The following is a 16,147-nucleotide window of genomic DNA, read 5'->3' as shown; positions in this document are numbered from 1 at the left end:
GGGGGTGAGTAGCTCAAATGTGTTGTTAGCATGTTAGCAGCGCGATGCTACTCTGAACCGAGGAGCTATTTTCTTGATGTGAGCTTCTACTCAGGGTTTTTTCTTCCAGTTCAGAGCAGAAATGCTTTTGTTACGAAACTGGCTGTTGTTCCCCCCCCCACAATTTTAATTATAAGCTACATATATTTCTACTAATGGAATTAGTTTGCTAACAGCAACAGGGATGAGTCAGTGAGTCAGTTGGGCTTGTGAATCATGATTCACGAGTCAGTAAAGTGATTCTCGAGTATTGAACGATTCGTTCACGAATCGAACATCACTACTGTGCATCCCCCAGGTGCGTGATTTTCTGTCAGACAGGTTTATCTCCTTGTTCCACTTTTCCCTCTTTCTATCGCTCTCTCTTTCTGCGTCTGTTGTATAAGGACACGCGGGGTTCATTTCCTCATTGATTGCTCCTTCAGCATTTCTGATCGTGGGAATCGGGCGTCAGTGCATTTTTGGGATGAACCAGGCGGTTTTGATCCGACTCTACAAAGTCACAGGTGTGCTTGCCATCCTTTATCCACTTAATTTGTTTAGTAAGTGTTTTAGTGGCTTGTTTGCGGCACTGTTTGCAGACTGCCCGATTCCTTATTTCCAGCTGTTGTGCAGAGGGCAGTTGTATTCCTTCAGGTGGATATAGCTTTCTTTCAATTCTGGGCTAAGCAGCATTTGCGCCATTTTGCCACCAACGGCAAATTACAAAACTAGGAGCTAAAGCTATTTTGTTATTTCTATGACTAGATGGCTGCCATGCAGAACTTCCATTCAGCGGTGAATGTTCAAGTGTATCGGCCCAGCCAGTGGAGGAAAACTGCTGCCTCCGTTTTTGCTCGTCCTTTGAGGATTTGCTCCAGTTGCCACAGAGTGCCGTATGGGCATCTTGTTTTGGAGTGTTTGCTCTATGATAAGTTGTTATAAGGACCATCACCGGCGCATTCACCCGTGGAGTGTATGCATTATGGTTTTATCGTGTCCTTTTAATCTTCTCATGATCCTCAGCCACTGAAGTCCAGCTCAGTATTTCTGTTTACCTAATTTATGGCACTACTACAGCAGGGGCGGAACTAAAGACATCCGACGGAGTGGCAAAGTCAAAGCCTTTTCTTTACAAATATGCAGGCTTTATATTTTCTAATATGAATTATTTATAGTTAAAATACAACTAATGCACTAAGTATACACATGTTTTATATAAATATAGTTTATAACTTATTTTGTTAATGGACACATAATTAAACTTTTCAATTACAGAAAACATGTGAATGGCCCTGCAGCATGTAGGAATGTAAAGATAAGCTGGTGGACTTGTTGGGCTTAAAATGGTTAACACTATGAAATGTATTCAGTTTTAGAATTTATATTTAATATAATCTGCGGTTAGCTTCGAAGTGTAAATGCTAGCATATGTTAAACAACTCTTCACCTTTCATCATAACCCCCCTCCCCTCACTGAACTGCTGTTCTCTCAGCTCAGCTCAGTCATGTGTTTGTTAGAGTGTGCAGAATGTGAGTGGGAAGACGAGCAGACACCAGCTGCTGTACTTTATCTCCTCCTTTTCTTCTCTCTCTCTTTAACCCATCGATCATCATTTTTTACAAAGCTAACCACGTGATGATGTGACTTCTGATTTCACTGTAATGTAAGAACTCACACAGGCACATTTTATGAATTACACTCTCAGGGGTGGACAACTCCAGGCCTCATGTTTTAGATGTGTACTTGATCCAACCCATCTGATTTAAATGGCTAAATGACCTCCTCCACATGTCCTGAACTTCTCCAGAGGCCTAACGAACTAATCATGTGATTTAGGTGTGTTGACCCAGAGTGAGATCTAAAACCTGCAGGACGCCGGCCTCCAAAGCCTGGAGTTGCCCACCCCTGCATCCCCAATAAACGGCTTACTCAGCAGAGAAGCAGCATAAAAAAAAAACTTAGAGCCCAGAACTAATCATGAAACTTAACCCAAGTTAATGTCCAACTTTGGAATCTGTCCAGTCTGACTTATAAATATAGAAATCAGATCAAACCAAGAGAAGTCAAATGATTTTGTTTTAATCCGCTTTTATTTGTTCACTCAGCGCACACATTTATTTATAACATGAACACATAAAAATCTACTTTTTTCTCCTGGTGGACAAACTCTGTAACTGCATCACTGCTTCTGACCTTTGACCTCATGTGTTGATGACTCTTCACCTCTGTCTCCTCTCACAGGGAGAAGATGATCTGCAGGATCCTGCTGCTCATCATCCTCACCTCATGTGTCTCTGGTTAGTTTACAGCTTCACTTTATGAACTCCAAATAAAGCTCAACAACAGATTTGTTCCAGTTCTCAGTGTGTCTGCTCCTCTCTTTCCCTCTCTGTCTCCTCAACAGGATCATTTGTAGTCAATGTGACACAGACCTGCTATCAGGCAGAGGAGAACCACAACATCACACTGGAGTGGACGTTCACCACCAAACCTGACAGCTTCATCACTTCACTGAAGATCCGCTGCAGTCGTCCAGAACTCTCAGTCCTGTATCAGGTTCATGAAGGTGTTGAGGTGTCAGAGTCTCAGGATGCAAAGTTTTCAGGACGAGTCCAGAGTGACAAAGACGCCCTCAGAGAAGGACGAATCAGACTTCAACTGTCCGGACTCAGGACTGAGGACTCGGGTCTGTACAGATGTGAAGTGAAGACAAATAGTGGCAGCAGCTTTCAAGATTGTAAACTCAGCGTCACTGGTAAGTTGATTGAGTAGAACTTTAAAAATGAGTGTCATATTTTAGTTGAACTTTAGGATAATAAACTTTGATGAATTGATTGAACTTTCAGGATAAAATAATATTTTCTGTCCTTCCAGCAGCTGCTGATGAGCCCAAACATCAAACTCCAACAATGAACCCACAGACAGAGAGTCGAGGAAGGATCGGCCTCTATGCTGCACTCATACTGACAGCAGCTGCTGCAGCTCTGCTCATCACACTGAGTTTAAAAGCAGAGAAAAGAAAATGTAAACATGTAAACAGTCACAGTCTGAGTAGTGTGGTCACCTCGACTTCTTCTTCTTCTGAGTCTCTTCCTGCTTCTTCATCAGAAGCTCCACCCATTAGCTTAATCTGACTGAGGACCTCACCTCCCTGAACTCTTAGAAGCTTACGTTAAAATGGAAGAAAACATTTCCCAAACTGTTAAAATTATTCAATAAGTCATCCAAAGCTTTCAGATTAAATTCATACATTTCCGGTTCCCTCTTATAGCATTCATATAGCAGAACTGATGACACTGGCAACATCCTGCAGGGTGTTGTTCAGTTTGCAGTATTGAACTTTTGTACCTTAACAGTATGGACTCGACTCAGGGAGAGGAATTGGGCAATGCAGTTTGATCGGTGGTCTGAGCCTGATGACTTTGTAGCATGGCCACTGCTGTTTCTCTGGCCTACGTTTAATCTGTGGGCTGTTGCTTTGCCTCGTTGTGTCCTCGTTGCTTTTTGACTTGTTTTCTTGTTTGATCCATCTGCAGAACTTAAAAGTATTTTTTTTTAAATTTAATAAAGTATTCAGAATAAAAATTGTTAGTCTTATTCAGAGGAAGGCCTAAAGAGGAGGTGATTAGGGGGCCCTGGTGGTGGGTATTTATGTGTGCTGTGATTATTTATGAACCATGGTGTGTGCTTGGAACATCATCATTAGTCCCTTGCTCTTTTCCTCATTATTCCTGAGCACCTCATCCTGCCACACAGTCATAGTGGAGAACTTTCAAAGGGTTTATCCGTTAGTCCCTAATACTTCATTTGTAACTGGATCTGAATTTTCGCTGTTATATTATCAATTTACATTTTAACTAGTTAGGAATGAAGATGTGTCATTACAATGATACTCATTGTAGATTTCATTAGTGTCACAACAGTTAGGACCACATGGTTACAGGGTCATGTACTGCTGTTTTCAGTGTGAGTCACCTGTTAGTTAAAAAGTTACTGTTCAACTCCAGCTTTTAGGCAACAGTCAGTGAATAGATTGTTTATAAAAGGTTTATACACATATTCAATGACAGAAATGCAACATTTTAATAGACACGTTTAAAACACAAAACTGTAAATCGCCCTTTGATCAAAACAATAAAATCAGTCTCACATACTTCGAGTTGAGTTTTGGAGCTGATTCTATTTCTTGTTTTATACTTAGGTTATTCAACATTGTTGACTCACGTGAGAAAAATTCAGCTCTCTGTGTGATTTATTGCCTCATAATTTAAGACAGCTGAAAGCCAGAGCCAAGAGTTCTGCAAAATAGTGTTGGGTTCAGTCTGACTGAAATTATCCATTTACAGATAAGTGTTTAAAAACCTCTTCATACATCCATGAATGCATCCTTCACCATTGTGTCCTGATATGTCTGGGTAGATAAGAAAGCTGCTGTATTGTTGTTATATCAGTTTCTCGTTGGTTCATGCCCAGGGGCGGAGCGTGGGGGTGGCTTACTGGGCTTAAGCCCGGGTCTTTTTGTCAGAAGCCCGGGGTCTTTTGGGGTGTAATTTTTTTCATAGTTAGATGCTTGGCTGACAACTGTATAAAACAAAAAGTGCAAGCAATATTCGAAGCACATAGTGCACACTGTGGGAATTTACGACTGTGCGTGAATCCCCCCTGATATTGGTATGATCCGAGCTCAGACACTAAGCGACTGAGCAAGAGGGCGGGGCAGCTGCTGCCTGTGAGTGCGCTGTTGAAGAAACGGAGCCAGCCATAAGGAGAGCTTAAGTTTGAGCAGGTACCAAAGCAAATCATTCATACCGTACAAATAATGTAAATATGACGGTGCATCACGAAAGATTGATATCAAACTGATCACTTGACCAATATTATGTTACTTGCTGTTCAAGTGAATCAACAAATGGCAAAATGAAAAGCCGAACAAATGCTATTGTTTTTAGAGAGTCTTAGCTTACGTGTGTTTATTTCATATTTTCAGTTCTTACCCTCCCCGACTAAATCGGTTTCAGTTATGTACTGAAATATAAGAATGGACATTAGAGGCTTCTTTCAAAGAAAAAACTCAGGTAAATGTTATTTTATATATTATGCTTTGTATGTTGTTCAGTATATTTCTATGCAAAACAAGAGGGATTTCAGTACACAGCAGGATATTCACATTTGTAACCAGATATTTACATACACTTTAGGGGGAAAACATAAAACATTTTTACTGTACAACATTAATTTAGAGTAAACTTTTGTTTTAGATAAATATTGAAACATCTTTTGAATTAGTTAAATGTCAGAATAAAGAGAGACAGAGCTGTCTATTTTTTATCACTTTGATCAAAATTAGGAGCACATGTACACTAAGTTTATTGTTAATTAATAAGAAAACTGCAGACGATTCCATTCTGAGCTGAAGAAGCTTCTGATAGGTTAGTAGAGTCCATGTGTCTGCAGGAGGGGGAGATACAGGAGAGGTGGAGGAAGATCTCAGCCTGGGCGTTTACCGTCTTATGTAGTCTGGAAGATGTGTGGATGGTGGGGTGGGTGCAGTTTTCTCTGTGGTGGGGTTGGGTGGACTGTCCAGGGCTCTGTGGAGCCGGAGGGCGCTACTGCACTGGGCCCCGGTCTGATGGGCCTGGGCCCCCCTTCCCTGGCGGGTCGCGGAGGGTGGGAGTGCCTACTGGGGTCAGCGGGGGAGCTGGCCCCAGGGAGGGGTTACCTGCCCCTCCCTTCCTTCCCTCCCCATCTCCAGCTGCCTCCCTCTTCCCGCTCCTCCACAACCACCCACACATGCAGGGCCTTGGAGTGGGGGTATGTCACCAGGGTGCAGAGGAGGCTACCCCCCCCCCCCCCCCCCCCCCCCCTGTCCCCTTCTGGCTGCCTCTGCCTCAATTTTATCCCACAACTTAGACATTCACATTATTCACACTCTCATTACACATACATATAGGATCTTGGGGGTGGGCACAATCACGGAGTCCAAATTACCATCAGGGTGTATACCTCACCCCTGACGTCGTTGCCCACCTCTCAATTTTAAATACACTTAGTCATTGAGGGCTAGCAGGAGGGGCTATGCGCTTACCTGCTGCTCCTTGGCAGGTAGCTCCATGCCCTCCTGGGTTTTAATTGCACCTTAGAACACACATGCATCAACACTACAATGAGCGGGTGGAGGGAGGTTTGGAGTCTTCTCCCACCCCCATTCTCTGCGGCCTGCTGGAGCGGGAGGGCTAGTAGGAGGAGTTGGCCGTCCGACTGCGGTCTGGGGTGTGGGGCCTCCCTGCTGCTGCGGAGTCGGGGTGGTCTGCCTCTCCCCACCGCAGGGAAAAGGGTAACACCACCTGGGTCTGGGTGCAATTCCCCCCTCCAGGGGCAAGGGTACCTAGACCCGGTTTGTAGAGTACGCTTGGGGAGTGTGATTGTGTGTACAGCGTCTCTTTATGTCTGTCTCCACGTTGGTTGAGTGTGGAGTGAGTGCATATGAGAGCATGAGGGTGGGAATGGATGTTTGTGTCTGTGTGTGCCTGTATGTCTGTGTCTATATGTCAGGTTGGGTATCAGACGCCACCTCTCTGGGGACACCTCAGGCCCTCCAAGGTTTGGAGGCCTATCTCCACCCACCACCACTTCCCCTGCCGGTGGCGGACTCCCTCAGGTGTCGGTGTGTTGGTGGTTCTTTGTGTCTGGGGGTGGGCGTCCGGGTACACACCGGCTCACTCCTTGGCGGCCGCTTGTCGGGGCCTGGGGCCTGGGGCTCGCTCGGGCCCCTTTGGAGGTGGGGTGCCCCCGGCCTCTCGGCCTGGGGCTCGGTCACTCAGGCACAGCTGGGGGCCGGCGGAGCTCACGGGCGCGTCACTGCAACTCCCCCTGACTTCTGCTCCGCGGCTGCTGGGCGAGCCCTCATCTGGGACTCTCCTCAGCTCTTACTGGAACAGTAGCGCGGCTGCCCCTCTGTTGGTCTTCCATGGTCTCTTGTGTTCTGGGGGCCTCTGGATGTCTGGAGTTTTGATCTCCTCCATACCCGCTTCACACCCTGGAGGACGGGGCTGTGGCCCCCCCACACTCCCTAGCAGATCATTACATGGAAAAACCTTTGGAATGCAAGCATGCTGATCCACACAGGTATGCACACATGGGTATTCACAGACGCGGACTAAAGCTTTCTTGGCTGCTACCTCAAAGCACACTGTGCGCTGTCTATCTTGCGTGCTGCACAATATCGTTTATTATTTAGTAAATATTGATATCTATGACTAGCTAGTTTATTGTGATGGTGCTTTGTTTTCTCTATTATTATGTTGCTCTTTGTTGTTTGCTGTCTCCTCTGTTTGTTTTTTTTGTTTGATTTTTTTTTTTTTTCTCCATACAGGTGACCCAGGAGTTCTTTTTTTTTTTTCTCTCTCTTCCCCCCCCTTCTCACCGTCTCTTCTCCCCTTTGGTTTTCTTTCTTTCTCTCCCCCTCTTTCTCTCATTCATTCCCCCTGTCCTATTTATTAAAAAAAAAAAAAAAAAAAAAATGACAAAGGATGAACTGAAGCTCTGCCATCACGTAATGTCGCATACTGCTGTTTCTGATGTCATTTAGAAAAAAAAAAAAAAAAAAAAAGTAGAGTCCATGTGAGTAAACTGGTGGCACAGCTGTGGATGCATATAAGGCAAAACACTGTTTCTGTGACATGGGAACATCAAGAGATGTCAACCAAAACACCAGGAAAAGAATTGTGGAGCTCCATAGGTGTGGCTCAGTTTGAATACAATTTGGTGCCATTTGCAATTAAGAAATACAGATAGTTTCTCTCTTTACTCTTAAAGTTAACAAATATGTTTTTTATATTTATCAATCTAAAAAAATAAACATTTAGTCTGATTTGATGTTACAATTAAAAAAGTGTTTGTGTTTTGATCTGAAGAGTACATAAATATGTGGTTTCAACTGTATATTTGATGATTGTCAGCACAAAGAGGGAGAGAGAGGAACAGAGAGGGAGATGGAGAATGAGGACAGAACAGAGGTGGAACAAGAGCAGGTGAGACACACATGTTAGTCAAATGGTTGTTTACCAAAAGTATCACCGTATCATAGGTCCTCATGTATCTCGTACCTAGTGTTTCTTTTTAGGTTTGCTATTTTTCAAATTCTACATTTAAGTTATGCAGGCTTTTTTGCGCAACAAGGCTAAATAATTATATAAACTTTTCTCAATCTAAATAGTGGACTTTTCTTAGAATTAAAAAAACAAGTGTAGTGCAGGTATATGATGATTTTTAGTACTACTATCATCTAGTTCTGATTCTGTAGTCCTGATTTTGAACTGTTGTAGTCTTGTTTTAATTCAGGATCAGTTCTGGGTCTGGTTGAATTGGGGTTTAGTCCTCGTGTCTTGATACAGCCCCGACTTTGTTCTGCCTTGCTGCTTAATTAAAAAACTAGTTTAAGGTGTCCTGCATATGTGATATATATTTTTCCCTCTGTGAAGTCATTCTTTTTTGAAACTCAAAACAGAGCCTATTAATCTTTCAGTCATTTCTAACACCCCCCCCCCCCCCCCCCCCCAAAAAAAAAAAACAAAAAAAAAAACCCACATGCGTACTACCCTTTAGGGCTAAGCCCCGGGTGTTTCAAATGTCTGGCTCCGCCTCTGTTCATGCCGCATTCCTTCTAAATTGTTTTTTACTACCTGTTCAACAGGTAATAAAGCGAGAAGTGCTTTTGATTTAAGAGAAGCACTTTCACGATGTAAACAAATTTCTTTGAGTTTCTTCCTCATTCACAAGCAGATAAAAGAACTCCAAGAACTTACACAGTTTTCTCCATTGCTGACACAAGCAGCTGTCCATCCATCCATCCACTCTCCTCTGCTTATATCGTAGGGTAAGGCCTGTAAAACTGCTCACTCATTCACTCTTAAACTGGAACAAATCTGTTGTTGAGCTTTGGAGTTCATAAAGTGAAGCTGTAAACTAACCAGAGACACATGAGGTGAGGATGATGAGCAGCAGGATCCTGCAGATCATCTTCTCCTTGTGAGAGGAGACAGAGGTGAAGAGTCATCAACACATGAGGTCAAAGGTCAGTCAGTACAGCTAGAAGAAGGACAATCTACAGTCTGACTTCATTCACTCATTAAAATATCTAAAGACAAAATGAAAGACTGCAGAAATATCAAAGCAAAGTTGTATCCAGACAAACAATAGCATCATTATTTTTAAGAATAATTAGACTATTAATGTGTGTTTAAGACACTGATATGTTTTACAGTTTACAGTTCAAGAGTATTAATGCAGGAATCCACTAAGTGGAGTCAAAAATAAACTATTTAGTGCTGCTGGCTGTTTTTCACTGACATTCTGCAGCCATGAAGTAACAGTGTACTGTCACGTACCAACTGGCTATGCTCAGCTTTTTAAAGCTCTTCCTTAGTGTGATTGTCATCTTAAACAACCTGCTCATCGACATGCCTGAGGCGTTTATGATTCATACTGGTTGTACTCGTCCCAATAGCCCCTTGGGATATTCCAACAATCAAAGGCATGTGCTGCCTTTGATTTCCTTTCTTCTCTTAAAGAATTTACAACACTTTTATAATGCAGTTGTTATTAAAATAACTGAGAATAGATTTCACATTTATGAATGTATTTTTAACTGATATCATTAATAAAGGCCAGAGGTTCCCTACATCTTTTAAAAGACAAAGTCATTTTGTGCAAGAGTTTCCAGCAGGTCAACAGATTGCGCTGTTGACCTGCTGGAAAGCAGTGTAAGCAGTGTAAACTTGTGGAAACAGAAAGGAACTACATCGATATCTATTTTAATAATGGAAATCAACGGCTAAAAAAAACATATGAACACCAGATAATAAAAAAGTGAATGGTTCAGTGTCATGTGTGCAGTAGTGAGACATTGAACTTAACTAAAACTGTGCAGAGCCAAAGCGATGTGCTTAGTTGGAAATACATTTACTGCTCATTTAGAACAAATGACTGTCTCAGCAAACGAGGACACAATCACACAGCCCACTGTCTTTGTTAGATGCGCGCCTGTTTCAGCACAGTTCACAAACTCCCTCCAACACAACGTCCGGCCCACTGTGCGGCTCCACCAATGAGATCCGAGGGCCCGCGCAGTAGTATTAGCATACAGCCTGTATAAAAAGCGCTGCTCTCAGCCACGGAGCTCATTCGTTACTGCAGAGTATCGAGGAGAGAAAATGCCTGAACCTGCCAAGTCGGCGCCCAAGAAGGGCTCCAAGAAAGCCGTGACCAAGACCGCCGGCAAGGGCGGCAAGAAGAAGAGAAAGACCAGGAAGGAGAGCTACGCCATCTACGTGTACAAGGTGCTGAAGCAGGTCCACCCCGACACCGGGATCTCCTCAAAGGCCATGAGCATCATGAACTCGTTTGTCAACGACATCTTCGAGCGCATCGCAGCCGAGGCATCTCGCCTGGCCCATTACAACAAACGCTCCACCATCACCTCCAGGGAGATCCAGACCGCAGTGCGCCTGCTCCTCCCCGGTGAGCTGGCCAAGCACGCAGTGTCTGAGGGCACCAAGGCTGTGACAAAGTACACGAGCTCCAAATAAACTGGCTATCAGACCTAAACACAACGGCTCTTTTCAGAGCCACACACTTTAAACTGACGAGCATACGTCCTATTATTCAACGTACAATTACTTTGTTGCCAACTACTGCACTTGAATCGCAGATGTTCGCCTGTGTGTCACTGCGTTGTCTCAATCCGCTGCAGTGACAGAGATGACCGAAATGGATTCCCGATTTTTTTTTTTTTTTTTTTTTTTTAAATTGTAGAGAGATAAACGCAGAGTTACAGCAACTTAGTATCTGACCGTTCAAGCATACTTTTTATTTTATTCCTGATATGCGAAGTTGCGTCTTTTTATTGCACTGTCTATATTGGTTAGGTCGTATAGGTCTAATAGATGACGCTTTATGAAGCTGTGAAGCTTTTCACCCCAGCACAAAGCGTCTTGAAGCTTCATTTGCTCTAGCAGGACACCTACTGGACATAAAAATATTAGTTGGCATGAATTTGAAGAGTGTGGCATTTTGCACACAGCCTGTAAATGTCAACAACAAAAGGAGTGTGTAAAACATGTATATTGTAGTGATGGCAGTATACTGTGTATATTTATACTGGCAGAATGGAAAATGATTATTTGGAAATGCTTAAAATGGAAATGATCATTTACTGTGAGGTGTGGTTAGGGTGTGGACAGTGGTTGTGCTTTTGTAGCGTTGAGGTGTGGACCGTGATTAGTGTTCAGGGAACACGTCATTGGTTTTTATTTAAAAACAGTTTCTCCACTGTGGCAGGTCGTAGGAGATTTTTTTTTTTTTTTTTTTTTTTGGACAATAATTCCCCTGCTTTTGAAAATAGTCGGCTCACAGGGCACAGATGAGGCAGGGGTACACAGGTATGTCAGTGTTACCTTATATAAGTGAGGAAAGACATATTTTTGTCTCTCCCAGTATTTAAGGGGGTCCTCCAGCCTTCCAATATTTGGCTCCATCATGTACCGTTGGACCTCAATATCTGTTTATTTTATTAATAAAATATTATTTATTTATTTTTAATATTCAGTAATCATGTCTCACCTCTAGTCTTCTGTCTTAATTTCAGGTTTTCACCGTGTGTTGTAGATAGTTCAGGAGGTTGACTCAACCAAGCAGTCTACTTTCGGGTACAGTTTAGAATGCCAGAATAGGGAGGATGGTGTAGGTTTAAGTTTATTAGATTGATACACATATACCAACAAGACAGTGTACATCACTTGTGACAACAGCATTTGTTTTCATTCAAAGGCTTTATGGTTTTTCCTATAATACCTGGTGGGCCAGTCTCTAGTCAAAATGCCCAGGCCGATTTTTTTTTTTGTCCCAGTCCAGCCCATGGTCGTTCCTGTATCACTGAAAGCCTCTCCTTACAAAATACAATTTAAAAAAAGCATACATTAGATTGTCAAGGGAGCAGAACAATAATTAATGTAATTAAGCCACTTAAGAAGTTAGTTTTGCAGGGGTACTGCTCCTGAAATATCCCGTGATCTTCCTGGACTTGGCTCGGATGTCAGAGAGCTCAGGATGTGAGAGCTCAGGGGTCTGGTCAAGGGCCTTCTTCACCACTAAGTTCAGGGTGTGAGCTATGCATATGGCATGTTTGAGTCGTAGTTCCCTTGCACAAGCCCTCATATTAGCAGCCCCATCTGTTACTAGGCATGTGACTTTGTCAGTAATTGCCCATTCTGTCATGAGTGAGCCTTTCACTTGTGTTTTCTTCAGTGTGTGCATTAGGAAAATACTGCACTCCTAAAACAACAGTATTTAATGTGCTGGACTCATCAACAAAATGGCAGGTGACTGAAAGATAGGCCTCTGTGTTGGAGGTCCATATATCTGATGTCAGACTCACAGCTGCTGCCTTCTCAATGCTGGCCTTAGCTTTCTCCTTCATCTTCTGGTACCTGGCCTCCACCATGACTTTCAGGGCCTAAAGGAAAGAAAAAAACATTTTGTTTAAAAGTACGACGTGGCTGTGAAGCAGTGTGTAGTGTAGCTACACACTTAGGCTTTGAGGTTCAGTCCTGCCTGTTCACATTTTATTCTGTAAAAACTAAATTTTCACTGCTGTTATGACCTTTTTAGTGGGGAGAACATAGCTAGGATTTAATGATTCAACAAATCTTTTGAATCCTTTGTCCTCCACAATGATAAATGGCTGGGAGTCCTCAATCACCATGCTAACCAGGTCTTCATCTATTTGAGATTGTTCTCCTGAGGAAAGACAATAAAAACAAAGCACAAATATAAATATCACACACGTAACTTATTGCACTTGTATAATATTGTTATATCATTTAGTAACATTACTGCATGCTAGTGATGGCCAAATGAAGCTTTCTGAAGCACTGAAGCTTGTATTGAAAAACGGTTCATTACTCGAAGCTTTTTAACACAGTCCTCTCTGGTGACATTTGGTGGCCAAAAATATGAAGAGCAGCTTGAATCCACAAAATAAAACCAACCGCTTCATTATGATTGCACACTCTACAGAGTGGAATCCTGTCTGATATTGGGCCGCCGTTTTGTTGCTTTGAACGTGTATTTTTTGGTGGTTAAAAAAATGTGTTTTATTTGTTTAATAAATAGTTTTGATCAGTAAACTCTCCTTGTTTAAATATGCATCATGGTGTGGTCTGTCTTTGCTTGTGACTTCTTGATGTTGGTAAAATACAATAATTGAAAAATACCACGTTACATATAATATATACATATAATAATGTACAACACATTATGGAGTATGCTTCTGCTCTGAGGTCCTGCCTCCATGCACGTATGCATTTAATCGCCGGAGGGGTATATTTATAAATAATATTATATTAGGGAAATTTTCCCAGACATATTTTTGACCTGGGGGTAGAATTGATTGTGAAATGGAAAAGGAAAATGCTTATGAACTTGCAAATTAAAAACATGATGCATTGACGGTAACCCTTTTCCATTTTTATTTAAAAAGAGAATTTGTTCTAGTGTGCGATGGCGGAAACTGTTCCTTTTCGTGGAGATAATTTCTCCTGCCTTAAGGAAAATCCCTTCACATGGCACAGAGGAGGCTGGAGTGCACAGAAACTGGTAGAGATGCAGTTATACAGTCTACCTGGGCCCCACCAACTATCAGCTAAAGAGAATAAATAAATTCAATTGCTGCACATTTGGCAGACTAACATTTTCAGATTAATTAAACAATAAAATATATATTTTTACAACATTACATGTAAAGAATCAAGTGGAAGTTTTTCTAAAGTTATTTAATGATATTTATATTATGGAAGCAGATGTTTGACATTTTACCTTTTTCCCGTTTTCAGATATAATAAACACGCACAAAACAAAATTTAAATTCAATTCAATTCAATTTTATTTATATAGCGCCAAATCACAACAAAAGTCGCCTCAAGGCGCTTCATAGATACAGAGAAAAACCCAACAATCATATGACCCCCTATGAGCAAGCACTTTGGCGACAGTGGGAAGGAAAAACTCCCTTTTAACAGGAAGAAACCTCCGGCAAACAACAAGAACACAAAGCTGGAAAACCCACCCGATTGACAAAAATCTACTCAAAATTCTCCCGCACAACAGAACCTCCTCTATTCCTCGCTGGCTCCAAATCTCTCAGTAGAATGATCAGTGGTTCGCTATCTGTCACCATCAAAACACTCCACAAATCCCGCGAATGATTCACCTGCTTATAAACCATTGAATCAGACACCGAAGCAGTCACACTCTAAATGAAGCTTCGGACGTCACTGATCATGTGACTCTGGCCAAACGAATCAAGCTTCGACACAGTGCTTCTGAAGCAGTGTGTTGATTTTTTTGACACATGCACCGGAGCTTCAGCTTCAAGCGGGCCATCACTACTGCATGCTATATTATCATTGCATTTGATGGCTCACCTGGTCTTGCTCCACAATTGGTGTTCCTATTCTCATGCAAAGCTCTGTAGTGCCTAAGCATGGATGATGTGTTGTTGTTATATCCCAGCTCCCTGGCACATAGCAAACACTTCACCTTGTACAAAAGTAAAGACAGCTTAACATAAATTGTATTGCACCATCAGTATTATGAAAATACATCTTCTGTAGAAATTTACATACCTTGTTGGGAGGAATAGGATCAAAATGTTCCCACACAGGGGAGGACATCCTCCTCTTCTTAGCTGGCTCCATTCTCTCCTGACTTTCTCTCCTCACTCTCCTAAACCTCCAAACTGTCTCCAAACTCTCACTAACCGCAACTCTCCATCAAACACCCACATTTTGAATGAAGTCTGAGGGGTTTATATCTCAGTCATAGCTCACGGCAAAGTTCGAACCACTTCCTGAAACAGTCACGTGGTACAGCCGGGCAGCGAGGCTTCAGACGTCATCATTTTCAGCTCCTCCCATGAATGAAGCAAGCCTTGTTATGCGCATCGCGGAAACGCCCCCTCCATTACTCGACAGAAGCTTCGAAGCCTCGATACAGAACGTCACATCACTACGTATATCTATTCGTTTTGTTGTAGTTTCTCCATATATGCAATTTTTGTGATCCTGTGTCTGTTATATGCAGCACTATGGTCTTACTTCACTGTGTACTGTACTGCACATGGTGGAAATGACAAACCCACCTGACTTGATGATGTGCACTTTAACTTTATAAACACACAACTAGACTAACTATAATACAAAAGGCTCATTTGTTGAACTATTATAGGGCAGAAAGTTGGCGACTAGATGCCAAAATTACGGTGGCCCCTAGAGACAAAGCACATACAAACTCCAAAACACTTGCAAACCCCAAAACACATGCAAATTCCAAAACACAACGGAAGTGCTCCAGGACGCTAGGGGCAGTGTTGGGCTTTTGTTACCTAGTAACTACACAAGCCAGGAAGTACCAATGACCAGATTTGGGGTCTGCAGCCTTACCTGCAGCATCACCTCATCCCCCATCACACTGAACACTGGTGCTCCACAGGGGTGTGTACTGAGCCCTCTCCTGTACTCACTCTACACCTACGACTGCACAGCCGCTAACAATTCCAACATCAAAGTCAAAAAGTCAAAGTCAAAGTCAACTTTATTTGTCAATTCTGCCTTGTGAAGTTTGCGGACGACACTACAGTGGTGGGTCTTATCACCAACGGCGATGAGACGGCCTACAGGGAGGAGGTCAGCGCCCTGACCCACTGGTGTCAAGACAACCATCTCACCCTCAACGTCGCAAAGACAAAGGAGTTGATAGTGGACTTCCGGAGGTGCAGAGAAGTACACACCCCCATCACCATCAACGGCGCTGCTGTGGAGAGAGTGAGCAGCTTCCGGTTCCTTGGAGTACATCTGGCTGAGGATCTTACGTGGTCAGTACACACAAACAAAACAGTGAAGAAGGCGCAGCAGCGCCTCTTCTTTCTCAGGAGACTGAAAAGATTCGGCATGAGCCCCCGCATCCTCAGGACCTCCTATCACTGTTCCATTGAGAGCATCCTCACTGGATGCATCACCACCTGGTATGGCAACAGCACCGCCTACAACTGCAAAGCTCTCCAGCGAGTAG

General features: G+C 42.8%; 3 protein-coding genes across 4 annotated transcripts; 2 read left to right on the top strand and 1 right to left on the bottom strand.

The window, feature by feature from the left end:
- Window positions 1-424: 424 nt before the first annotated feature.
- LOC146674088 (programmed cell death 1 ligand 1-like) lies at window positions 425-4,181 on the top strand. Of its 2 annotated transcripts, none has more exons than XM_085394042.1 (4): window positions 425-545; window positions 2,264-2,319; window positions 2,427-2,777; window positions 2,900-4,181. In XM_085394042.1, the coding sequence occupies exons 2-4, from the start codon at window positions 2,271-2,273 to the stop codon at window positions 3,154-3,156; spliced, it is 657 nt and encodes a 218-aa protein (XP_085250168.1). In that variant the 5' UTR covers window positions 425-545; window positions 2,264-2,270; the 3' UTR covers window positions 3,157-4,181. The 2 variants fall into 2 exon arrangements, with proteins under 2 accessions (XP_085250168.1, XP_085250159.1); XM_085394033.1 differs by having other exon boundaries at window positions 2,897-4,181.
- Window positions 4,182-7,330: 3,149 nt separating this feature from the next.
- LOC146674086 (uncharacterized) lies at window positions 7,331-16,131 on the bottom strand. The gene is made up of 5 exons (XM_085394103.1): window positions 14,704-16,131; window positions 14,503-14,617; window positions 12,681-12,817; window positions 12,452-12,533; window positions 7,331-9,043 (listed from the first exon to the last, which is right to left on the bottom strand). Exons 1-5 carry the CDS (start codon window positions 14,773-14,775, stop codon window positions 8,967-8,969), a joined length of 483 nt encoding a protein of 160 aa, XP_085250229.1. The 5' UTR covers window positions 14,776-16,131; the 3' UTR covers window positions 7,331-8,966.
- LOC146674087 (histone H2B 1/2) lies at window positions 10,191-12,039 on the top strand. Its single transcript, XM_085394201.1, has one exon. It carries the CDS (start codon window positions 10,234-10,236, stop codon window positions 10,606-10,608), a length of 375 nt encoding a protein of 124 aa, XP_085250327.1. The 5' UTR covers window positions 10,191-10,233; the 3' UTR covers window positions 10,609-12,039.
- Window positions 16,132-16,147: the final 16 nt, after the last annotated feature.

Source organism: Rhamphochromis longiceps, linkage group LG3 (assembly GCF_057381845.1).
Source record: "Rhamphochromis longiceps isolate RC_006_pf linkage group LG3, R_longiceps_female_GT1.1, whole genome shotgun sequence".
Classification (NCBI taxonomy): Eukaryota; Metazoa; Chordata; class Actinopteri; order Cichliformes; family Cichlidae; genus Rhamphochromis; species Rhamphochromis longiceps.
This window is presented reverse-complemented; position numbering and strand designations above follow the sequence as displayed.

Excerpts from the sequence above, each read along its gene's own strand:
- LOC146674088 (XM_085394033.1), top strand. The coding sequence starts at position 2,271 with ATGATCTGCAGGATCCTGCTGCTCATCATCCTCACCTCATGTGTCTCT. Across the intron at positions 2,320-2,426 it reads CCTCACCTCATGTGTCTCTG|GATCATTTGTAGTCAATGTG; the intron begins GTTAGTTTACAG and ends TCTCCTCAACAG. Across the intron at positions 2,778-2,896 it reads TTGTAAACTCAGCGTCACTG|CAGCTGCTGATGAGCCCAAA; the intron begins GTAAGTTGATTG and ends CTGTCCTTCCAG.
- LOC146674087 (XM_085394201.1), top strand. The coding sequence starts at position 10,234 with ATGCCTGAACCTGCCAAGTCGGCGCCCAAGAAGGGCTCCAAGAAAGCC.
- LOC146674086 (XM_085394103.1), bottom strand. The coding sequence starts at position 14,775 with ATGGAGCCAGCTAAGAAGAGGAGGATGTCCTCCCCTGTGTGGGAACAT. Across the intron at positions 14,618-14,703 it reads ATCCTATTCCTCCCAACAAG|GTGAAGTGTTTGCTATGTGC; the intron begins GTATGTAAATTT and ends CTTTTGTACAAG. Across the intron at positions 12,818-14,502 it reads CAATTGTGGAGCAAGACCAG|GAGAACAATCTCAAATAGAT; the intron begins GTGAGCCATCAA and ends GTCTTTCCTCAG.